The 25821-nt window shown below is 40.6% G+C and overlaps 1 protein-coding gene across 4 annotated transcripts in view; it reads left to right on the forward strand.

The window, feature by feature from the left end:
* The window catches only part of TMEM245 (transmembrane protein 245), a 147653-nt gene that overhangs the window by 59568 nt on the left and 62264 nt on the right, over nucleotides 1–25821 (forward strand). For all 4 annotated transcript variants that reach the window (XR_012901837.1, XM_075921638.1, XM_075921639.1 and 1 more), the window contains 2 exons: nucleotides 6362–6493; nucleotides 22419–22541. Coding sequence is in view for 3 of the 4 variants with exons in the window: in XM_075921638.1 (XP_075777753.1) it covers nucleotides 6362–6493; nucleotides 22419–22541 (255 nt within the window). In the remaining variant the exon portion in view is untranslated. The remainder of the gene's footprint in view (nucleotides 1–6361; nucleotides 6494–22418; nucleotides 22542–25821) is intronic.

Below are 25821 nucleotides of genomic sequence, written 5' to 3' on the forward strand. Positions count from 1 at the left end.
CAATCAATACTCCTTTTACTTAAAACAAAATAAGGCAAGTAAGTAAAGAAACATCCATTAGACAATGCTATTATTGTTTTTCTATGTTTAAATTGTATACCTTTAAAAATTATAGCAACTTAGTAAAATTGCTCTTAATTTCATTGTGTGTGTGTGTGTGTGTGTATATATATAATTTAACTTTTCAAGGATTTTATTTCCCACTCCTAAAATGTTTGTAAATTTCTATGAAGCTTTCTATATTTCTGGTAATAATATTATCTTTGTAGGGTTGCCAGGTATCTGGTATTCTACTGGACAGTCTGGTATTTCCGCTCTTTGTCCAGTAAAAAATCAGAATACCGGACATGTGCAATGTCCGGTATCTCTAATTTTTCTCTGGCTGCACACCGGATGGAAACCTGGCGTGGGCAGGGGGAGCAGCTGGAAGGCGGGGCCACGATTGGTGCTGGGAGCCTGTGATTGCACAGACGCCTGGCGGGGGGAGTGGCTCGAACTCCCAGCCACTCCCCCCGTCCCCGCCAGGCTTCTGCGCAATCACAGGCTCCCAGCATTGATGGCGGCCCTGCCTCCCAGCCTAAGAGTCCTAGCTGGGAGGTGAGGCTGCGGTTGCCACTCTGGGCGCTTCAGAGTCCTAGCCACTCCCCCTGCCTCTGCAAAGCTTCTGAAACACCCAGAGTGCTACCAGGAGGGGAGTCCCAGCTGGGAGGCGGGGCCGTGATTGCTGCACTGGTGGTGGTGGTGGTGGGGGGGAATTCCCTGCCACTCCCTCCCGCCCCGGCTAGGCTTCCGAAGCGCCCAGAGTGGCAATCGCTGCCCCGCCTCCCAGCTGGGGACTCCCAGGCTGGGAGGCGGGGCTGCCATCGGTGCTGAGAGCCTATGATTGCGCAGAAGCCTAGCGGGGGTGGGGGAGTGGCTGGGAGTCCCCCTCTCCACCAGGCTTCTGCGCAATGACAGGCTCCCAGCGCCAATCGTGGCCTCGCCTCCCAGCCTGGGAGTCCCCAGCTGGGAGGCAGGGTTGCGATTGCTGCTTATCTCGCATTCTTTTTTTTTTTTTTTTTCTCAGCCTAAAAATACCGGGTGTCCGGTATTTTTTGGGAGACCATCTGGCAACCCTATATCTTTGTGGAACTGTCAAAATAGAAAAGAAAATTGGGGCTGGTTTTCTTAAAGTGGGGTGGTAAGAGGTAAGCAGATCTGAGGTAGCAATGATCAGGCCCCTAATTTTCTTTAAAAGGTTTAAAAGATAAGCTTTTTGGTAGCAAATTACCACAGCAGGCATTTTTTGGTTGAAGAATAGGTTACATATACAGCAGAGTTACATTAATGATCTCAGAATTAGCCTCTCACGAACCAACAATAGAGAGGCTGTGGCCAGGTCCACACCCCTGCCCCTCAGGCTGCTGCTCCAGCCTTATACATGAGAACTGTGTCACCTTGTGACCTCAGGCTCCACTGGTCAGTGCAAGTTTATTAAGTAGTTTGCCACTCCCCCAGTGTGCAGTTTATTCACATTAGGCTTTGTAAACTGAGCTGAGATATTGCAAGTACTTGCAAAACACACTTGTTTAGTAAAATATAGAAAACATATTTATGAACTACAGAAAGATTTTAAATAAGAGATAGGGGTAAAAGGTAAGAGATAGTTACCCTGAGAAAATAAAAAGTAAGCATGCATTCTAAATTCTTAACTTGATTTAGAAGAGCTGAATCAAACAGCTTTTCTTACTCTGACAAATGTGACAAACCGGTTACAATTTCTCAGTGTGCAGGCTGGGTATTCTTTCCAGTCTTGAACCAAACTTCCCCAGTTAAGGGTCTGTTTTCCTCCCCTCATCTCAATACCAGCAAGCATGTCTGGAAAAGAGTCTAAGTGGTGAAGTCACTGCTCTTTTTTGTACCTTCCTTCAGGTGCTAGAAAGATCCTTACTGTAATGTGGGGGATCAGGCAGTGGCCATTTGTCTAGCATTTGCCATTGTGTACATTTTCGCCTCTGAGAAGCCTCTTTGACAGTGGATGATTGTGTGTTGATCCATTGATGCCTGTCTGGTTATGGATATTTGCAACATCAGAATGGTTATGGATATTTGCAACATCAGAATGTATTTCAGGAACATAAACAGCTCATAAATTTTACATACAATCCATCAAGATATTATTAAATGAATCAAGATTTATATTATGAGGTATCATTTTGTATCATGAACAAAACATAATTATGTGCTGGGGTGAATATGGACTTTCCAGAGTGCTACTGTGAGATGCAGTGTCAGTAGATAAACACAGACAAATTCAAGAATAAATATTAATTGTTTCTCTTATCAGTTAAAGGCTTGTGTCCAGGATTCTAGCACTTAACATGGCTTTGATAATTATTTAAGAGAATTGGCCCTGTTCACCATTTCAATCTTCTTTTAATATGTCCTTACAGGCTGCTTTCAGATCAGGCAGCCTGCTGGTTGCTTAACCCTCTCTGGCAGGGAATCAAGAAGGTGAGAAATAAACCAATATAGATAAGTAGCAAGATTGAAGAGAATTTTTGAGCCAAAAGTAATCCAGTGGAATCAGTAAATAGTATAAATTACAGCAAATAATATGTGAGAGCAATAACGGCCAAAGAGGATTTTGAAGAAGCAAGAGCTAAAGGGGTAAAAATGAAACCAGTTATTCTTTAAGAATATCAGAACTAGGAAGCCTGTGGGAGAATCAGTGGGTTTTACTGGATCACCAAAAGTCAAAGGGAGAAGTTAAGAAGCAGAAGGACATTGCTGAAAAACTAAGTGATTTCTTTGCACAGTGCTTAACCACAGGGGACGTTAAGCCTCTGTTTATCTGGTAAGAAAGGCAAAGCAGTATTAGTGACTCAAGTGCCATCATAATAAAAGATACTGGAACAAATTCTTCATTCAAAGAACAGCAAATTATCAGGCTCACATGATACGTATCAAAGTATTCTGAAGGAGCGTAGCTATAAAATGGTACAGAAAATACATACCTTTTCATTAAAAACTTTCTACAGGATTGGAAGTTATCAAATGTGCATACACTTAACCTAGATCCATAGTGATTTTGTTTGTTTAAAAAGCAGTAAGGCTTGCATTTATACCTGACAGATTGGTTGGAACTAATTACAAACAGGTAATAAAACCTGGGGTCACAATATTACTTGGGGGTTACACGTTTTGTAATGTAAGTTGACTAAGCTTGTTGGATGTGGAAGAGTTCCTTACCTTACCTCATTCTACAAGCTTTCTGTATGCCATCATCCTCTATTTCAGGCATTCCCTACCAGTGCCCTCAGTCTTTCCCTGTCAGGTTTCCGTGGCCCTCTGTTCTTCCCTTTTCCCTTACCACGGTGTCTCATTTTCCGTGGTCCCAGAGGCTGTGTGTGCACTCTATGTCTTTCTGCTATTAGTTGTTCTCTGTTTACCCCTGTTGTGGCAGGGGTTTGGTGTGCTCCCTTATTCCTGATATCCTCCCCCCACTAATACTACTTTGTATATCACCAATGGAAGGAGCTCTGTGTATCCCATTCCTCCAGTCTTACCCTTCAAGGAGTGAGATGATCCTTACCCATGCCATAATCTATATGCATGCCTCGGCTCCATAATACCTTCTTGACCTTCATTCCACCTCCCTGCTCCCCTTATTTCTCTTCAGTCTGAAAGATAAATCATTCAGGCTATCTACATGTTCTTTGCTACTGAGAGAATGGACAGGTGTATTGTATGCTGGAAGAAAATAAGAGTATCGTTAGTAGATAACAGTGGCTTCATGGAATCTAACTAAGCATGTCCATTTTGGAAGATTTAGAAAGCTTGACCTTTAAACTGATACTGTGATGCAACCTTAATTATAGTATTACTGCTGCATCATTACAATTAAAGATCAGGAATGATAGGTGAGCAGGGAGTTAGCAGGACTCCAAGGAACTTCAGTGAGTTAACAAAACTAGGTGAATTTGCATCAAGATGGCAGACTAACGATTTTGGTATGTTAAAAGTAAAATAATGCACATTTTAAAAAACCAACCTACTCCTACACCTTATAGGACTATATTAATGAATCAGCTGACACACAGCTCTCTCTCTTAACTGTGAACAGTTCAAGGAAAACCTTTGCTTGGGGTGCGTCTAAGGTCAAAAAACAAATAAAATATTAGGAAGCAGAAGCTACTGTGTTGAGAATAAAACAAAATAATGTTATACCATTATATGAATTGCTTGAAATAGTTGAGGTAACTATGTATCAGAAGAAATTGGAGATTCTGAAAAGGTCAACAAATTGTTAGCATTGAAAAACTCATATGAAAACAGTTTGTGAAGACAGGGATTGTTTGCTTTTAAAGGGAGTTGAAGAAGAGGTGATTTTAAAAAAGAAAATAGATAAGGTAGAGAGCAGATGATCCCTCCTGTGTCTGAACCGAATAAGAAAAAATTCAGTGAAAGGCAGTAAATTCAAAACCAATAAAAGGAAATATTACTTCATCCACTTTTCTACTTGAACAGATAACGTCTGTTGAATTCGTTGATGCAGAATGTTATTGGGGGGCCAAGAACCTGGCAAGATTCAAAAAGGGATTGAACATTTATATAAAGGGTTTTAATGTGGCCTCTAATTGTTCGATTTTAAGATTAGACCTATTATAGCAAGCTGATTGTCGTATATTTGCCTTATTTGTAATATGTACAGTTAAGTTTTGTGAATTGATAATTTAAAATCCAATTCAGTGCCATCAGAAGTCACTCAACTGGGTGGCACTCAACTGGTTTCTGCGATCATTCGATCAGCTCTTACATGCCCCAAAATCTATTGCATGACCAAACTAAGTCTTAAAAAATGGGCACCTCAGGAGGAATGGTCAATTATTTAAGCTTGCACTTGCTTTTTCCACCAAGGACAATATTGGAAAAAAAATAGTATGCCACTTTCATTAAGTTGTGTAGGTATTCATGTGCAAAATATTAAACAATAAAAATAGCTAAAATTAATCCACACCTAGGCTTCAACAGATAACATCTGGTTAAACTGAATGGGTGCGGTTCACACTTCTCAAATTTTTTTCACTGTTTTCCGTCATTTACTTAACCCCTTTGAAGGCTTTCTTCTCAACCAGATAGGCTGGTGACTTGATACATGTGCTAGATGAAAGCTTAAATTCTGGAGCACAAGAATTGCACTCGAGAGGATAGGATTGTCTTTCCAAATTGTTGTGAACCAGATCAAATTAAACCCTTTTTCGACATGAGAAACACTTTCCTCCAAAACCACTTCAATAGATGTACACACTAAGGCTATGTCTACATTGCGCATTCTTGCGCAAGAAGATATGTAAATGAGGTACAGCGATGAATATTGCCCCACCTCATTTGCATACCTAATGAACCATCAGTTTTGCGCAAACACCTCCCCCGCGCAAGAGATGTTCTTTCTGAAAATAAGCGGCAGAACAGCTCTTGTGCACGAGGAGTGTAGACTGCTCCTTCTTGTGCAAAAGCCCCTTGTGCAAAATGGTGGCTCATTAGGTATGCAAATGAGGTGCAGAGATATTAATCACCGTGCCTCATTTGCATATCTTCTTGCAAAAGAATGTGCAACATAGACGTAGCCTAAAGGAATTCTTAAACTTCATTCTGGGGCAGATTTTCAAGGTAATGTTTAACAGCTAATAAAGGGGAACATAAATATATTAAAAACTTAAATACATAAACACTTATATATTTGTGAAAGTGCAGTTGGAAGTGTCTTGTGCAAATGGTCTCAAGTTGCAATGCAGGAGGTTTAGGTTGGATATTAGGAAAAAACTATTTAACTAGAAAGGTGGTGAAGCACTGGAATGGGTTACCTAGTAGAAATGGAGATTCCACCATGTCTCAGGTTGTCCTGGCTTGACAAAGCCCTGATGAGGACTGGCCCTGCTTTTAGCAGACTCGATAACCTCCTGAGGTCTCCTCCAACCCTATGATCTAAGCTATGTACTGGACATGCACTCTCTCTAAATTAAGTCCCAGTAGCTTGTTTTGGTAAATTGCTATGGCTATGTCTACATTACAGCGGGGATTGATGCTCTGAGATTGATCCACAACTGGTTAATTTAGTGGGTTTAGTGAAGACCACCAAATCAACCATAGATTAACTGTACTCAATGCCCAATGAGAAGAGGAAGGTAAGTTGATGGGAACGTTTCTTCTATCAACCCTCTGTGATGTAAACCCCTTGCTAATTCAACCTGCGTTATGTCAACTCAAGCTATTTTTCTCTCAAAGCTGGAGTTGTGTATTTTAGGTTGACTTTCTGTGGTAGTGTAAACATTGGCTACAACTTAATTTCTGTCTTAAATCTGTTGGTTTTATTTTTCAGAATGTAACATATTCTGGAAGACACAAAGGACAAAAGTTGCATATAAATCGTCAGAACAGCTGGCTGGGTGACATTCTGGACTGGCAAGATATTGCTTCTTTTGTTCATGAAAACATCGAGACATTTCTTTCAGTATGTATCTTTTTTGATCAATTCAACTGTTCATGAATATTCTCTTAGTACAGATCTGAACATCTAACGTGATTTTCTTCCTTTACAATAATGCAATACTCAAGAGTGCATGAAAAGTTAGAGGCAAAAGGAACTGTACCTGTCTGAGAGCCCCACCCCCGCAACCCTGCTGGGCATGCTCCAACTGGAGGACCAGTATAAAGGCCAGTAGAGCAGCACAGTCAGGGCTGACCACTATAGAAGAAGGAGCTGCTGCCAGAATTCAGGAGGAGAAGGGGGAGGAGCAGCAGCAAATAGACGCTGCAGCAGATGTCAGCCAGTGGAGACAGGCTGGGGAAGCTCCCAGTCTGGATGAGGCAAGTGGGGAAGATGCTGGCGATTGTGAACCAGGTAGGAAATAGACCAGGACGAGGAGCTGGAGACCCCGAGAGCTCAGTGTGTTGCAGGCGGATTCTCCGCTGAGCTAATAGTAGGATGCACCCACCACTGATAGGGCCCTGGCCTGGGACCCAGTGGAGAGGGAGGGCCCGGGTCCCCATACTCCACCTTCATTATACCCTGAAAGGATACTACTGTGGTGACTACTAACTTTGGCCGCCAGGCCTTATGGCCCTGTGAACTGGAGGCTGCTATAGACTCAGGCTGCTGCTCCAACAGATGGTGACCCAGCAACAACTGCAGGCGACACAACAATAGGAGCAGCAACAGCAAAGGGAACTTGCTGCACAACAGCAGGCTCAGCAGGATCAATGGATGCACGAGAAGATGATGCTGTGGCAGACTGCACCACCTCCCGTCCCTAGCCCTGCTGATGATGGTGCTGGGGGTGGCCTATGAGGGTTGCCCATATGACTCACAAAGTTGGGACCCCACGATGACCTTGAAGCCTACCAAATGATGTTTGAGTGGATCACTGCCATTGCAGAATGTTCACCAGAGCACTAGGTCACATTACTGTTACCTTACCTAATAGGTCCTGTTCAGATGGCCTACTGGAACCTGGACCCCCCATGAGACACTGGAGTACCCCCTGGGTTAAGGCAGCCATATTAGATTATGCTGGGGTCAGCCCCAAGATGTACTGCCAGCAGCTGTGACAGGAGTGGTACCCTACAGGAGCCAGGCCCAGAGCGATGGCTCAGCAAATCTAGGATCTCTATTGGCAATGGCTGGAACCAGACCAACAGACAGCAGCACAAGTAGCAGAACTGTTAGCCCTGGAGCAGTTTGTGCAGGTCCTGTCTAAGGGTGGGAAAGAGTGGGTGCAATGGCACCTCTCTAAGACCCTTGCCAATGCTGTCTCCTTGACAGAGTACTGTATGGCGGCTGATGAGCCCACAAAGCTGGATCAGAAACCAGAGAGTCCGAGGGCCCAGAGCAAGCAGCAGGACAGGGGGCTTGCGAAGGCTAATGGAGGGAGGTAACCCTCCCATGTCATCCCACTATGGCAACTCAGTGCATCCTCATCCAAAGGAGCCTGTTGGGGATACCTTTGGAAGAGGAGGGATAGACCCACTAAGAGAGCGGAGGGCTTCGCTCAAAGAGGCTTCACCTATAGGACAAAGTCATGGCTGCTGCTATGAGTGTGGCCAGAAGGGACATTTCCAGAGGACTGCATTTATGGGTGGGTGCTGGTGGCAGGATCACGGGCCAGGAAGAGACCGTGCCAATATAGTGGTCTTGGTAAGGGTTAAGGGAATGCTTGTCATGGCGTTGATGGACTCTGGGTACAGCCAAACCCTCATCCAGGCAGGATTGACTTCTCTACCAAACAAACTGGGCCACCTGGTGCAGTTACAATGCATCGATGGGGATGTGAAATAGTATCTAATGGCCTGGATGAATCTGGTGGCCAGGCAACAGGAAGAACGACGCTGAGTGGTGGTGGTTCAGAAATTAGCCTACCCATTGTCTTAGGGTGCAGTTGGCCTGAATTTCCAGATTTCCTGAGAAGTGACAATATTCAGGTCAGGAAAACGAAAGCTCCTCAATGCATTTGGATGGCGCTGATGGGACGAGCCCCACTGGACAACCCAGGTGAAGGTTCCTCAGGGACCCTGAAGACAGATAGATCTGGGCACAAGCCCGTGGCAGCACCAGACAATCCAATGCAAGCGGTATTGGACCTTGAAAGAGATTTCCTTGAGGAACAGAGGAGTGACCTGATCCTCAGTTGAGCTGGAAGCAGGTAGCAGAACTGCCCTCAGGAAGCGATCTGCCATGACGGCAATCTCAGGGTCCCTGGTTTGAGGTCTGCAAAGACCTTTTGTACCAGCAGGCCCAGGACCCACAAACCAAGACAGACGTTTGCCATCTGTTAGTTCCACGGAGGTTCTGGCAGAGGTTACTATGCCTAGCGCATGCAGTGCCCTGGGCAGGGAATTTGGGAAGAAAGAAGACATTACAAAGAATAGCTCAGTGGATTTTTTAGCCAGGGATACACCAGCATGTCTGCGACTACTGTGCATCCTGCCTTGAATGTCAGAGGACCAGCCTTGAAGAAGTCTTGTGGGCGCTACTGGTAGTTGGGACTCCTTTTGAATGGATAGGCTTGGTCCTCGTGGGACCCTTGGAGATGAGCAGTAATGGGCATAGATACATCATGGTTATAGTGGACTATGCCACGCATTGCCCCAAAGCTGTCCCCTTGTGAGCTGCTACCTCCCCCGCTATAGCTGAGCTCCTGAAAGTATTTGCCAGGGTGGGCCTACCAAGGGAGATATTAACTGACCAGGGAACTAACATGATCTCAAGGGGCCTGTTAGAGTTAATGCACTGCCTTGGACAGGTGCTGGGTCTAAGACTGTGGTGACTGCCTTTTAAAGGTAGTAAAAGCCACCCAGCTATTACTACATTTAAACTGCAGAGCCACAGGGGGCATAGCTCTCAGACTCAGCATGAGCCAGGACTGAACTGGGTTGCTCAGTCCTGGTTTGTGCCAGGTCTAGAGACCATGCGGACAGGGGCTGCTGCTGGAGCAGCCTGTTTGCGATTAGCCCAGGCTGCTGCAGACAGGGGCTGCTGCCAAGAAGCAAGTCCTGTCTATGGTGGCCTGGGCTGTCTGCAAACATAGGCTATTCTGGCAGCAGCCCCTGTCCATGGGGGTTCCCAGGCTACACAGTGGAGACGGTGCCAGGAGGCTCTTAAGCAGTCTCTCCCAGGTCACCCCCTGCTGCCTCTGATACAGAGGCACCAAGAGGTGGTAGAGGAAATGTGAGTAGTTGGCTACTCGACTAGTTGCTTACATCACTAATCTCTCCTGCTTTAAACCTGTCCCCTCCCAATAAATCTCATTGTTGCAATATTACTGTGTTGGGTTCAAGTAAGTTTTTAATTTCTGTAAAGCTTTTTTTTTTTCTTTTTACTTTCTTGAAGATAATTACAGTAATATGAATCTCTGGCTACTCTTGTGGTCAAATATTAATTTGCTTCTCTCCCTTCCCAATAAATTCATATTGCTCCTTTTCTGTGGCATAGTTCCTTTCTCACCTCTCTTGGATCATTAATTACTGTTCTTATTCTTATTAGGAATTTATGCCATTAAAAAACACTTTTTGTGGGGGAAGGTGGCGAGTCCCTTTTTTGCCTGGCAAGTAGGGTTTTACATAATTTGTCGACCTCTGATCATTACAGTTGTCTTTGAAGTAAATTTTACCACTTGCCTATCACTGAGGAGAAAGCAAAAAAGTTGAATTAAAATGGCCTATATTTTTGTTTTCAAGCTCCTAAAAAGGAAATAAATGTTTAAGCTTAGTTGAAAAATGCTAATATGGCAACAGCAGACTTAAAAGGTTTTCTATAAGACTAACTTGACCCAACGTAACTTTTTTTTTTGTTAAATTCAGTCTATTTAAGTCATAGCTGAAGGAAATATTGATCAAAGGGTTGAGAGGTTGGTTCCTTAACCTCGTTTTTAAAAATTGTTATTCATTGTTTTGAAAGCAGCTTATTCTTTGTGAAAGTTCTCTGAAGAATGAAATTAATATTTTACACTGTGTGGTTCCCTGAATTAATGCACTGGTCTTCTCACCTCTTCAAGAAAAACTTTTTTTACATTGAAACCAATTCAGACTGAAGCAACTAACTTGTACTTAAATGGCCTGTTAGGTCAAGAATTGTTAACATGCAGAATCCCTACTTTAATGTAGTGATAGAAATGTAGCCGTGTTAGTCTGGGGTAGTTGAAGCAAAATGCAGGACAATGTAGCACTTTAAAGACTAACAAGATGGTTTATGCGCAGGAATATGATATGCGCATCCAGAAATATAATCTATGCTATCATGTGCCGAAAGTGTCCGTCTGCTATGTACATTGGACAAACATCTCAGACACTTCGCCAAAGGATTAATGCCCACAAAACAGATATCAGACAAGATCACAAAGAGAAAACAGTTTCTTGCCACTTTAACCAGAAAGGACACTCTCTAAATGACTTAGCCACCTGCATTCTGCTACAAAGACCTTTTACATCTGCACTTGAAAGGGAATCCTCTGAACTGTCATTCATGTTAAAATTCGACACCTGCCAACAAGGACTTAACAAGAATTTGAACTTTCTCACCCATTACCAAGACAGTTTCCCCAATTATCACCTGTAATACCATTAACTCACAAACATCCCACTCTCCCTACCTTTAATATCAGCAATTCACAGACACTTACCTTCCTTCCTCCCCCTTCCCACCCCCCCGCATCCCCCTTCTGTTCTGCAATGTGATTTGTCCTTTTCATATTTGTTCATTTTTGTAATTGTATCCTTTGGTATATATGGTTGTGACTACTTTCTTCCACTATTTGATCTGAGGAAGTGGGTCTGGCCCACGAAAGCTCATCATCTAATAAACCATCTTGTTAGTCTTTAAAGTGCTACATTGTCCTGCATTTTACTTTAATGTAGGTACTTTGAAATTCTTGACTTGATCACTATAAAACAAGAACAAAAAATGTTACTGTTTGTCTATCTCAGAAAATAACTTCTCTGCTAACATTCAGCATTTCTTGTGGAGGTAATTTAAACTAAAGCTTCCCCTGTGGCACATCTTGTCATGAACTGGTAGGTATGTATTCATTCCTTATATCTTGTGTTTCTAAAGATGTTACAGTTTTGACTCCTGAATATTAAGCAGGATGAAAGTAACTCAAGGGAAACTTACTTCAGTGAACCTTTTACAGAAATGATTTGTTTAACCCCTTCTTTATGTTGACTTAAGCATGCATGAGACACACTTCTTTGACCTTGCCTTTGATAAATAAAAATGTACGGCATGGTGTGCGTGTGTGTGTTTTTTTTTTTTTTAAATCCATATGCAATATCACACCTAGCAAGAGACCTGGAGAAGGAAACATACTTGAATGTGCTAATTCATGTCATTTAATGCATTGCTGGGAAGTGCTTGGATACCATGGTAATATGAGTGTTATAATAACCTGAATAGACTAGAATGACTATGAATTCAATGAAGATGAGGATAAGGGCTGAAATCTAAAAATAAGCATTTAAAAACACATACAATTTCTGCTATATCAGTGTGTTTTCTTTTCAGTTCTGGTTTAGCAGTAAGAAAAACCTGCAATTGACTTGATTTCCTGTTTATAATTGTGAACTCACAACTTATCCTCAGTTACAGGAAACACCTGTACCTTCTCTCTACACTCATGTGCTTTATGATATCCTGTAGACATCATAGCATAGTGCGAAGCTGTAAATTCTGAATCTGTGTGCTTTCTGTGCAACATTCCCTTCTTGGCTCCTGTGTACACAATCCCTTATATAAGTTTTATTCCCTCTGATATTGCAAACTCAGAAATAGATGAAACTCTGATTGTGTGCCACTAGGGCATTGATTCTTGGACATAATAAATGGTTTTGTTTGTTAAGGCCAGTATTACGGAGGTGAGGATGTTTCAATCTAGTATGCAGTAGTACTTTTGAGATGTTAAAGGTTTTAAGGCAAGTAATAACCTTTTATTTAGCTGGTGATTAATTATTCAGTAGAAGGGTTTTGCTAGGGAAGCTAGGAACTCACTAGCAGACTAAATGAGTCCCCAAGGAGCAGTAGCAGTAGCTTAAACTTTTTCTTTAAGATGATCTTTGCATTTTCAAACTTCTAGGCTGCAACCCAGATTTGAAAACTTACGGAAAGCCAGCACTTACTTGGGACTCTTTAAGTGTTCTGTAGGACACGAATACTAAAAGTAACAACAAGCCTATAATTTTATTGTAATTCAAACTATTTTAAGAAAAAAGAATGAGAACTGCTTTTCTGTAGGCATGTCTACTCATAGAACTATGCTGCGGTTAGATGCTCGCAGCTGACCCATGCCTGTTGACGTGGGATCGGGGAGCTGGGGCTGTGGGACTGTTTCATTGCAGTGTAGACTGACCTTCACACCTCACAGGATACTGCAGCTTGTGCTCCACCTCAAACCCCAATATCTGCACCACAATTAAACAGCCTTGAGCCCAAATCCCATAATCCATGTCAGCTGACATGGACCAGCCATATGTTTTTAATTGCACTGTAGAAATGCCCTAAAACGTTCTAAAGCTCTGCAGATAATTCTGGATGCATTCTAAAGGTGTGGACATGCAGATGCAACTCTATTTAGTAATAAGAAACCTCTCTTTCTCCTTCATTGGAGTCCTAATGAGTACTCTTCATTTTTAAGAGACGGGAAGCCCTAAAAGCAGGTGATAGAGAAGACACAGTCATAGGATATGTAAATGAATTAAGAGAATTAGCATTCTGTTACATGCTGAAAGACTACCATAATAGGCTCCCAGATGTACTATTCAGAAGAAGAGATATACTGTAACTGGAAGTTCAGTATGCTGCTTTATTTGTAATGCAGGCTAATATAACATGAACATGTTTGATAAATGTCAGTATAATACCAATGTAGCTCAAAAGGGCTGGTATATTTCACAGAACTTCATATGCTTGGTCAAAATTTGACATTTATAGGTATTTATTACATTAAGGTTCCCCCCCCCCCCCCAAGGGAGAATGTGTTACTTTGTACTGTCAAAATGTTTAAGATAAAATTTGCAAAATGGCCTACATCTCACATTGTTCAAAAGCAGTTTAAATTCTTTGGAGCCTGAGCTTCCATCATGTTTCTACTTTGAACTGTACTCCGTAGTCAAGAGCAGAAATAGTAGCATGGATCCATTTTCCAGTGATCTGTTTATTGTAAGCAGTGCTTTTCTTGTAAGAAAAAAGATGCCGGTATTCTGGGGCAAACTTATTGAGCAAAAAAAGGAAGACTTGTTGAGCCAAAAAAAAAACCCGTACTGGGGGCAAAAATTGGGTCACGGTCCCTTTAAGAGCCATAGTGCCGGGCTGGGAGCCAGAAGAAAAAACACTGCATGTCCCAAGCAAATTTCTGTCAGGAGCCGAGCTGCCCCAGGATAACAGATGCCGGTACGCGCAGGGGAAATCCCATTCCCTTTCTGTGGGCTGGGAAAATAGGTGATGGTACGCCATTCTGGGCAGTACCATCACAAAAAAAGCACTGATTGTAAGTATAAATCATGGCCTGTACTAGCCCTACTCCTGATATGTACAAGGAGAAGGAAAAGGTTCTGATTCCTGCCTCCAGGTTCTCTTCCTGATTTCTCTCTAAGGCTATGTCTACACTGGGAAGATTTGGCGACAAAAGTGCTATCTACATGCAAAGGTTGGCAAACTTGAAAACCGCTCCAACTAGTTTTTCTGCCTCCCATTTTAAACATTTCATGGCCACATTGCTAGCTCCCCCATTGACCGACAGAGCAAAGCAACGTGGGTAAGCATCTCACAGGTCAGTGTTGTGGGAAGGCAGAGCTGATCCCTGCACATCTTGGAATTTTCGAGTTCTCCCACTGCCTCCTCAGCTGTAGGGAGCAGCATCGTGAATAGTTCTGTCAGCAATCCATGCTGAGGAATGTCAAAGCAGCACCGTAGTCTTTCCAGCCTTCCCCTTGCAGCAGCAGTCTGCCTGCTGCTATGTTTCTAGCAGGGCAGAATGGGAGCATTCCAATGATTTGCTCTTTTTGTTTGATCCCCAAATAAAGCAGCTCACTCAGCTGTCATAATTCCTTGAGCTTTGAAAGGGGAGGGGGCGTATGCCTGCAGGGCAGCAGAGATCACAAAACACTGAGCACAGCCATCAGGGCCGGCATTGTGGAATACTGGCTCTTTGACAAAAAAGGGAGGAGAAAAGACAAAAGTCTCTTGCAATGGTTTAAGTTTCTTGTTGCCAAAACTGGGTGATTTTCCTGACAAAAGTTGCATGATAGTGTGTACATTCTCACTGTTTTGTCAACAAAAGCTAGTTTTTGGTGACGAAACATCTCAGGGTAGACAAGGCCTTAAGACTATCCTTTCAGACAAATGGTCCCTGCTTATCACATAGCCAGCTCTTCAAGATTCAACATTTGAAAAAAGGAAATAGTCATTTCTTTTTCTGAATTATTCAGAAAGAAGAGTCATTCCATGTCTGTTACTTTTATAGTTTAAAAAAAAAATCATGCTGGGATCCTTGAGAGCAAAATGACCCTTTCTAAACTTATGAATAAATACTTGAAGCTTTCCAGATGATGAGAGACCTGGCTTATATCTCCTTAGATTGATTCTCTAGCTGCTTTCATAAAGTCATCCATCTTTACACTAGCACTTAATATTGTCAGAGATGTCCTGGACTGGAAGAATAGGGCACTCTGTTACAACTTTCAGTAAGCTGCACCTATTTAGGATACTTTAGCTATTTTTGTTCCAATTCAAAAGCCTGCATAGTGTATTTATGTTCCAATTTGAGTTATTTAAATAGAAAAATTGAGATATGAAAGTAATCCAAGTGTTAAAACTGTGTTTTGGCCCTGGGTCAGCAATCCAGACCTCACATAATAGGAAAATCTTAATTCTAATGGCGTAAGATGTTTTTCCTAAAGAAAGAGGTCTTGGTTTGTCCTACAGCATTGCACTATAATCACGTAAGACGAATATATTTGTGTCTGTAGTAACACATGCTTATTTGGTAGACTTATTGTACCCAACTTTCCTCTAGGGCAGTTCTACATTTTTCTTTTTCTTTTATTTACAGCATAATACATCTATACCAAATATTTTGCACAAAGTCCTACACCTGGTTTCTACTATAAACCTCTTTTTGCTGCTATTTCTAAATTAAGAGTATGATGCATCTTGTAAAAAACTGATAAACTATTTTTCATAATAGTTGTGGTTTTGTATTTGATTTTCTTGGCTTTAATATCTGTTAATAAATATGAATGAAATGTTTACAACCAAACCAGAAATTATGTGAAACTCACCTTGTTTAAGATGTTTGACAGATTCAAACTCAGACCAGATTGGTCAAATGATTTAGAAATCTGTCTTACATGTGTGGGACAATTTATAGTGTACATGTTTAACCATTTAACCATGTGGTGTTTAAGATTAAGTCCAGTGTTGCTTTGAGTTTTTGAGATTGTTAGAACCTTATATTTGAGAGGGGCATAGCCATGTGAATTAAGACTGATGAAGGTGTTGGCACAATTCCTGAAAAGGGATTCTTTTGAGTTTTGCGTAGCTCCATAGTACTATGTTCTTTGAATACTGTACTGAGATATTAAGAGGGCTGTGTTTAAAGTAGCTTGGGGGCAAGGGCTGAATTAATATTAAATAACTCAAATTTTGGCAGTTTGTTAATTGAATATGAATATACACAGTGGGTATATTCTAGACCCTGCATGGGGAAAAATTATTCATGCATAGCTAGTGTTAAATATATTTCAGGAAATGAATTAATGACATGCTTTGTTTAAGAATCTGTATAGGTTTTTATGCCATGGTCCTCACTGTAGTATATTACTACTTTCCAGTGGCACACAAAACTAGTGACTAGCATCTACCATGTGTTTATACTTTCTCTCCCCAGGGAGAAAACTGCAGTGGAGTTATTGGTTTTGGACTTTTTATAATATAATTAGCGATATGTTGCAATATTGTTAGAGAAAGCAAGATGAAAGAAATCTGCTTTACAGTTAAAGCAGAAGGTGGTGAGGTTTGTGATGGTTCTTGTGGGAGTTAATGTCATAATCTTAGGCAGGGCCTGGAGAAAGCACCCTCTTCTGAACAGATAAGCTTTATACTTATTGTAGGAAGTTCCATTATGACAGAGGAGCAAAGCTGTCAACTGCAGTCTTCATTTATACCCAGGCCCAAACCATTGAGTATCTTGAAAGTAAGAACTGAGAACTTGAACTTCTCTAGGAAGTCATTTGAGGATGAGTTTGAAGTATTTGTAATAACCAATGTTGGTGGGGTGACATTCTGCAAGTCTGTGTACCAGTTAGCTTCTTTTGCTCAGGCTTCACTCTCAGGTACATTAAAATACTGTAGTTCAGCCTAGAGTTGTCCCAGTTGTGAATAACTTCACGTATTGTGCATAGGAATTGAGAATAAAACCCATTATATAGCTAAATTTTTCACTTTGACTAATCCAATAGATTGTGTGGAAATTATTAATGCTGAAATCACTAATTGCATTTTCCAGTAACTATTATTACTAATTTAAAATCTGATTTTTTTTCAATCCGATTTAGTTCCTTTCCTCACCCAAGTTGTAATTTCATCATGCACTGGAAAGACTTTGTTGCAATTTTTGATCAGAATGTTCATAGAATCATAGAATACTAGGACTGGAAGGGACCTCGAGAGGTCATCGAGTCCAGTCCCCTGCCCTCATGGCAGGACCAAATACTGTCTAGAGCATCCCTGATAGACATTTATCTAACCTACTCTTAAATATCTCCACAGATGGAGGTCTACAACCTCCTTGGGCAATTTATTCCAGTGTTTAACTACCCTGACAGTTAGGAACTTTTTCCTAATGTCCAACCTAAACCTCCCTTGCTGCAGTTTAAACCCATTGCTTCTTGTTCTATCCCCAGAGGCCAAGATGAAGAAATTTTCTCCTTTCTCCTTATGACACCCTTTTAGATACCTGAAAACTGCTACCATGTCCCCCCTCAATCTTCTCTTCTCTAAACTAAACAAACCTAATTCCTTCAGCCTGCCCTCATAGGTCATGTTCTCTAGACCTTTAATCATTCTTGTTGCTCTTCTCTGGACCCTCTCCAATTTCTCCACATCTTTCTTGAATGCGGTGCCCAGACCTGTACACAATAGTCCAGTTGAGGCCTAACCAGCGCAGAATAGAGCGGAAGAATGACTTCTTGTGTCTTGCTTACAACACACCTGTTAATGCATCCCAGAATCATGTTTGCTTTCTTTGCAACAGCATCACACTGCTGACTCATATTCAACTTATGGTCCACTATAACCCCTAGATCCCTTTCTGCTGTACTCCTTCCCAGACAGTCGCTTCCCATTCTGTATGTATGAAACTGATTGTTCCTTCTGAAGTGGTGCACTTTGCATTTGTCTTTATTAAACTTCATCCTATTTACCTCAGACCATTTCTCCAATTTGTCCAGGTCATTTTGAATTATGCCCCTATCCTCCAGATTAGTCGCAACCCCTCCCAGTTTGGTATCATCTGCAAACTTAATAAGCGTACTTTCTATACCAATATCTAAATCGTTGATGAAGATATTGAACAGAGCTGGTCCCAAAACAAACCCCTGCGGAACCCCACTTGTTATGCCTTTCCAGCAGGATTGTGAACCGTTAATAACTACTCTCCGAGTACGGTTATCCAGCCAGTTATGCACCCACCTTACAGCAGTCCCATCTAAGTTGTTTTTACCTAGTTTATTGATAAGAATATCATGCGAGACCGTATCAAACGCCTTACTAAAGTCTAGGTATACCACATACACCACTTCTCCCTTATCCACAAGACTCGTTATCCTATCAAAGAAAGCTATCAGATTGGTTTGACATGATTTGTTCTTTACAAATCCATGCTGGCTGTTCCCTATCACCTTGCCACTTTCCAAGTGTTCACAGATGATTTCCTTAATTACTTGCTCCATTATCTTCCCTGGCACAGAAGTTAAACTAACTGGTCTGTAGTTTCCTGGGTTGTTCTTATTTCCCTTTTTATAGCTGGGCACTATATTTGACCTTTTCCAGCCCTCTGGAATCTCTCCTGTCTCCCATGATTTTCCAAAGATGATAGCTAGAGGCTCAGATACCTCCTCTATCAGCTCCTTGAGTATTCTAAGATGCATTTCGTCAGCCCCTGGTGACTTGCAGGCATCTAACTTTTCTAGGTGATTTTTAACTTGTTCTTTTGTCAGCCGACGGTCAGGGCTCCCTATATCTGTCCCTTAAGACCGGCTGAAGTTCTTTTAAATTGTACTTGGTTCTGTTACAGCAACTGAAGGAGTCAGGTTAAAACTTAAACCGTTACAGGTTTATTAAAGAAGCTTATAAATCATATGGTTACAATGGCTATTGCTCTATTTCTTAACTACTAGCAAAATATAGATACTGCTAGCAAAATATAGATCTTAAAAATGGTTACAAAGAAGATAAAGATAGAAAAATAGAAATAATGGTACCAAGTAACAGCTTACTCTTTCTATGTGTACACTTAAGACAGAGGACCACATCCAGGTACAATTTTTACCCCCTTCTGTGCTTCTCGACTCCAGCATGTCAGGCCAGGGCCGGTCCCTCAATTCCTAGGAAAGACGAAAATACGAGGTGGGCGTCCCCATAGAACCTCGGGAGGTCAAACACCTAAGCCGACCAGCAGGTAGAGGGTAGAATGACACTCAAAGTGAGTGTGTGCTGGGCCCATCTTTTATACTCATGGGGTCACGTATTTCTCTTTCTTATCTGTCATGCCAAATGGGGCTGGTCTGTCTTTTGTGAGACCAGTTCTTACAAGGGAGTTGTGAACTTAATTTACACTTGTAAGAGAGATAACTAAATTGGAATTACTGGGGATTCTTTTCTCAGTGGGAAATTCCTCTTCCAGGGACTGTGTGTGTGTTCGAATCAACATAGGTGCCAGCCGGTGGCAGTCTCGCATATCCTGATCTCTCCTCATATCTATGTTTCAGCTTCTCAGGATCAGATGAGCCAGCATAGACTATGCTGATTTTAGTGCTCCTTCTCTGTCCTGTATGCTTCAGGAAGGCAAATAAGATGGATGTGGTGGAGGCGGGCTGTCTGGCCACATCTTTTTTTATTTTACCTTCTAAAATTACCCCCTTCCCACTAGCATTCACTATGTTAAGCATTCCTACAGACTTCTCGGAGAAGACCGAAACAAAGAAGTCATTGAGCATCTCTGCCATTTCCAAGTTTCCTATTACTGTTTCTCCCTCCTCACTGACCAGTGGGCCTACCCTCTTCTTGGTTTTCCTCTTGCTTCTAATATATTTATAAAAAGTATTCATGTTTCCCTTTATTCCGGTAGCTAGTTTGAGCTTATTCTGTGCCTTTGCCTTTCTAATCTTGCCCCTGCATTCCTGTGCTGTTTGCCTATATTCATCCTTCGTAATTTGTCCTACTTTCCATTTTTTATATGACTCCTTTTTTATTTTTAGATCATGCAAGATCTTGTGGTTAAGCCAATGTGGTCTTTTGCCATATTTTCTATCTTTCTGACACAGCAGAATAGCTTGCTTTTGGCCCTTTAACAATGTCCCTTTGAAAAACTGCCAACTCTCCTCAGTTGTTTTTCCCCTCAGTCTCGATTCCCATGGGACCTTACCTACCAGCTCTCTGAGCTTACCAAAATCCGCCTTCCTGAAATCCATTGTCTCTATTTTGCTGTTCTCCCTTCTACCCTTCCTTAGAATTGTGAATTCTGTGATTTCATGATCACTTTCATGCAAGCTGCCTTCCACTTTCAAATTCTCAACTAGTTCCTCCCTATTTGTTAGGATTAAATCTAGAACAGCTTCCCCCCGGTAGTTTTTTCAACCTTCTGAAATAAAAAGTTGTCTCCAATGCAGTCCAAGAACTTATTGGATAGTCTGTGCCCCGCAGTGTTATTTTCTCAACATATATCTGGATAGTTGAAGTCCCCCATCACCACCAAATCTTGGGCTTTGGATGATTTTGTTAGTTGTTTAAAAAAAGCCTCATCCACTTCTTCCACCTGGGTAGGTGGCCTGTAGTAGACTCCTAGCATGACATCATCTTTGGTTTTAATCCCTTTTAGCCTAACCCAGAGACTCTCAACACTTCTGTCTCCTATGTCCATCTCCACCTCACTCCAAGTGTGTTCATTTTTAATGTATAAGGCAACATCTCCTCCCTTTTTTCCCCTGTCTGCCCTTTCTGAGCAAGCTGTACCCTTCTATAGAAACATTCCAATCATGTGTATTATCCCACCAAGTTTCTGTGATGCCAACAATGTCATAATTGTACTTATTTATTAGCACTTCCAGTTGACAGTCTTCAGGATGATCCCAGCCACTACCATGCACTTCTTGAGCATTTCATTTACTCCAGTGCCCTTCTTTATCTCTACTTCCTTTAATTTCCAGCATCCTTCCCCTCATTACATCTGACCTTATTGCAGGCAAAACAAAAGAATCATTGTCCAACAGCCAAAGACAACCAAAATGTTGCTATTTAATACGAGATACTTAATTTTGTTTTGCTAGAGAAGCTGCTGACATCAGCTTAAAATATATCCTAATTGCAGTGATGGACTAATGCCTCTGATCTAAAAATGTAAATCAACCTCCCACTTAACCTGCATTTAGTAATATAAAATTTAACTGGGTGTTTTTCTTGACTTGACCCGCTACTTTGTTGAATGGCTTCTGCGTCTTAACATTCTGCACTCTGACCTTGTATTTACCTCTGAGCATTGAAGTAATCTTGGAGTATAAATTCATTTGCACCCTTTACAATGGTAAGCTCAGTAGGTTTTCTTTAGCCTCTGTCATATCCTATCTGTTATTATCTGAGCACTGCTCGTTCTTGCATTTGACAATTCTTACCTTGCTTACTGCAATTCTTCCTTTAGGGCCTCCCAAAAACTGTTACCTAAAATGTGAATATTAGTCTTTCAACATCATGTGGGTGCATGCATGCACACTGTACACATTGTTGTATCCTTACCAACTTCAGTATCCACTGAAAAACTGTTGTAGGAATTTTGAAAATGAGGACCTTTTGTCATAACTCTTCCTACTACTTCAGTTTATTTCCACTCAGTTTTACCTTTTGCAGTTCCAAGCTCCCTGTGCTATCCTTTTTTGGACATCACACCCTGAGAAAGCTTATTGTAACAATCTGAACTAAGTCTCTCTCACTTTTTTTTAAAACCATCTCACAACCAATCTCTTCCTTGTCACCTACAACTAGAAAGCATTGTCAGTTCCCCAAAATATCATTTGCTGATTTTATGAGCTTATGTACTCAGCTAATCTAATTTATTAATTTACCATTACACATCATAATTTCTATATTGTGTTAATTGTGTGAACAAATTAGACAATAAAATAGCCCAAATTAATATAAAACTTATTTTTTCTTCAGAGTTATAAATAACAGTATTTTATTTAAATTTTGCTTAAATAGTTTTAAATCTGCTAATAATGTTACTATAGCATGTTTCTTGTCTTAACTGGCATATCTGCTTTTGAGGAAAGGGTGAGATTTTTATCTCCCACAAAGTTCACTGCTTGTAATGAAAGTGGCAACAGAACTGCCTTCCCGGTAAGAATTGAAGTCTTCACATAATCTTGTGAATTGAAATCACGCTATTTTATTAGAATTGTCAAAATAATCCATTAAAACATATCTGACAAAAGGGCTTTTATGAAAAAATTGTTTTGTGAAAAATCTTAGCTTTTGATTTTTGACAAAAATCTGTCTTTTTAAATATATTCTTTGTAGCTGTGTTGTAGGGAGAAATCATTTTCTGGCCATGTTTATATTTCAGATAATTTTAGTCCAAGTAATGATTTCAGATATTTGACTTTTTTTATTTTCTTTCCAGATTCTGGAATCCTTGTGGATAGTGATGAGTCGTAATTTAAGCCTACTCTTTACCACAATAACAACATTAGTGACAATCCTCTTCTACAGTGGGACAGCCCTTCTCAATTTTGTGCTCTCACTGGTAAGTAACATGCAGTGGATGGTTTATACAACTTGTCTTACTTCCCTATAAGTTGATGTAGCTTTCAATTCATCTTTAGAACACAGAATGAAAGGTTTAAAGAACATATTTAGTATTGGTGAATTCTTGTTCACAGATTAAACTGGGTTTTTTTTAAAGTGCTTTTGTTTTGTATATCCGAGTAATGAATATTTATACAGAATAAAGGTTTTATAAGCATGAGGTTTTAGGATAACCATTTTGCCCATTCATAAATAATTCAAATAATCCTGTACTTATAAGTGCCTACATCATCAACTGCAGCTATGCATCCAGCCTGAAGAAGGATGGAGATAGTGGTGTATTTACCTGATCCTGGAACCAGTTCATTCTTTGGCACTATTTAAATATCTTGGAAGCTACTGACAATTACTTTATAGGTGTTGCTATTTCCCTAGGGACTGTTCTAGAAACTGGGTCATTCTAGGGTATAGGAATGTTCTTCCCAAACATCACCTATTATGGGTGACCGAAGAAGAAAGTATAGTTTTACTTGCCCGAAGGGTATATCGAGAAGCTAATTAATCAAGCTTTCCAGCTGATTTGTGCCAGCAGAATGGTGCAAGGCAGGCAGAATAATCCAAAATTATTTATTTCAAATCATTATGTATTCTGCATATGCCTGAGTCCTACTGCCTATAAAGCTGTGTATTCTCATTGCCTAGAATCCACCTTCTGTACCAGTTTTATAGCAAAAGGAGTAATAAAAAGAACATCTCTCAAAAGTCCTTTAAATGTGATCTAAAATAGCTTTTAAAATTAATAAAAATGCCATGACATCTAAATCTGTTACCTTGGGACTTTCTGGGTTTAGCAACAATAACTGTACCCCTCTTTGCCACCATTCTCATTGGGGACATTGTTAGTTCCTCCTTTGTAGTTTTACAAATCTCCTATTTCTAGACCTGCAGAATCCTGAAAGATTAGACCTTAATCATATCATTGGCTTATAATATAACCTATCCTGAATTTAGACACAGAATAATTTGGGCAGAGGGGAGTGGGAATTCTACTGTTTGATGGAAAAGGAAGGAACATGTAATTGGTAAGGGTTTTTCTTAACACCTCCCTTCCCCCCCCTCCCCCCCCAAAAAAAACAAAAAAAAATCTGTCAAAACATGGTCAGGGAGTTAAAATAAGTCCTTGATTGGACAGGTGAGCAGAGTATGACACCTGAAGAAGTGGGTTGTACCCACGAGAGCTCATGATACCATCTACCTGTTCTGTTAATCTTTAAGGTGCTGCTAGGCCAGTGGTTCTCAAACTTTTTGGGCTCCAGAGTCCTTTACATGCGTAAAAATTTATGCGGAGCCCCAGCGGTCCACTGATTGTATGTGTTGTACCTATCAATGTTTCCAGTTTGTCAACTTTGTGGAGCCCCTGGAGATGTCTCACGGAGCCCTGGGGCTCTGCGTAGCAGTTTGAGAAACACTGTGCTAGGCTGTTTTTTTTTTTTTTTTTTTTTTTTTTTTTTTTTTTTCTGATACCAAGAACTGTACAAAGTATTTCTTTAGAAAGGGGGAAAAATCAAATGCTCAACTGCAAAATAGAGAATAACTGGTGAGGTGGGAATACTGCTCGTATGTAAAACATAAAAGGTAACTATCTTGGTCTACTCAATTTAGGTGGTGATAAAAGGTTTAGAAAATGTGACCTATGAAGAAAGGCTAACACAACTAAGTATGTTTGGTCTTCAGTTTTTTCTAAAGGAAAACTGATAAAACCCTGTCTGAAGACTGTTACAGAGAAATCTGTGACCAATTATTCTCCATGTCCACTAAAGGTAGGACAAAAAATTGGCTTTATGTAGCAAGGAATATTTAGTTCATATATTAGAAAAAAACTTTATAACTTTATGGGTAGTTATATGATGGATTAGTATTCCAAAAGGAGGTTGTGGAATCCCCATCACTGGATTCCACTACTGATGCTCTGTAGTTTCCTTAGGAAGTCAGTGGTGTCTCGAAAATAGCTAGGAGTGCTGGTACATTAGAGTTTGCAGAGAGTGTCAACAGGGCTGGATATTCCTGCTGTAAGGATACCAATGCCAAGCTAAGCATTAATCTATCCAGCCCCACAGTATCATTTTAAATTAGTACATCTAACATAACTTGTATCCTCAGCCTGTAACCTTTCAGAATCCTTTTAGTCTTGTTGAAAATTTTTGACAGTTTCCACTTATTTTGCTTATAGTTCATTCTAAAATCTAGTATTGTCAGTTTTTCCATAGTACATCTCCAAAGGCATTTTCTCTAGGGTAAAATTATCTGGAATTGTAAGCAAAATTACTGATTACATAGTTACTGTTCCGTTGCATTCATTAAGAAAGCATTTACAATAAATTAATTTTTATTTTCCAACTTTTTTTTATTACAAGATGCTTTTTGGACTCGGGTATTAACACTAGTGCACATATTCAAATAATGCTCTTATACCTTTTACTAAAAACAAGCTTTTGTTTAAGTGTGTATCACTTTGTTTTTTGTGTAATGTGGCTTAACTTTTTTTTTCTAAATCTGATGGTCACATCTGTGTGGAGAGGTTAGGAATGTTAAAGGTGATTGCTTTCTTTCCATTGCAGCTGTGTGTTGACAGCTGCTACTTTAAAATAACTTAATGGCTGGAACAGAGCCTGTGGCTTGTGATCACTGAGCTAGCTTGGGTCAAGGACTCTGGTCTGAGTGTGTGTTTTTTTAATCTAAACAAACACTGACCTTGGAAGCATGATGGAAATCCTGCTGGTGTTTTTGTTATGTGTTTTAAAATATGTTTTGAATAATTGTAAGAAAATATAGGCTTACTGTTAGACTAACTTCAGCAGTTAATAGAAACAATGAGAAGAGGATGCAAGATCTTTTTCCATTTGTTTAGATAACTAAGACTGTATAACTTGAATCAACTCCAGTCATCTGAAGAAGTGGGCTGTGCCCACGAAAGCTCATGATACCATCTATATGTTTCGTTAGTCTATAAAGTGCTACCAGATCATTTGTTGTTTTTTTAATCAAATGCTAATTCAGGGCATTTGTGGTGGCCCACAATAACACTTGGGTAAAAAATAAGAGTGGGCCGTGAAGATTTCTTAGCTGAATTGCTACCCTAAGTTACCAAAAAAAATTTCTTACATCTATTAATAGTTTTGCTGTTCTGCAATTGTCCCTTACTTCAACCAGGGGAGAGAAAGCATCAAAAATAAATAGTGTATACAAATATTTACATTTCTTCCTGGGTCTAATATTTC

This window comes from Pelodiscus sinensis, chromosome 2 (genome assembly GCF_049634645.1).
Source record: "Pelodiscus sinensis isolate JC-2024 chromosome 2, ASM4963464v1, whole genome shotgun sequence".
NCBI lineage: Eukaryota > Metazoa > Chordata > Testudines > Trionychidae > Pelodiscus > Pelodiscus sinensis.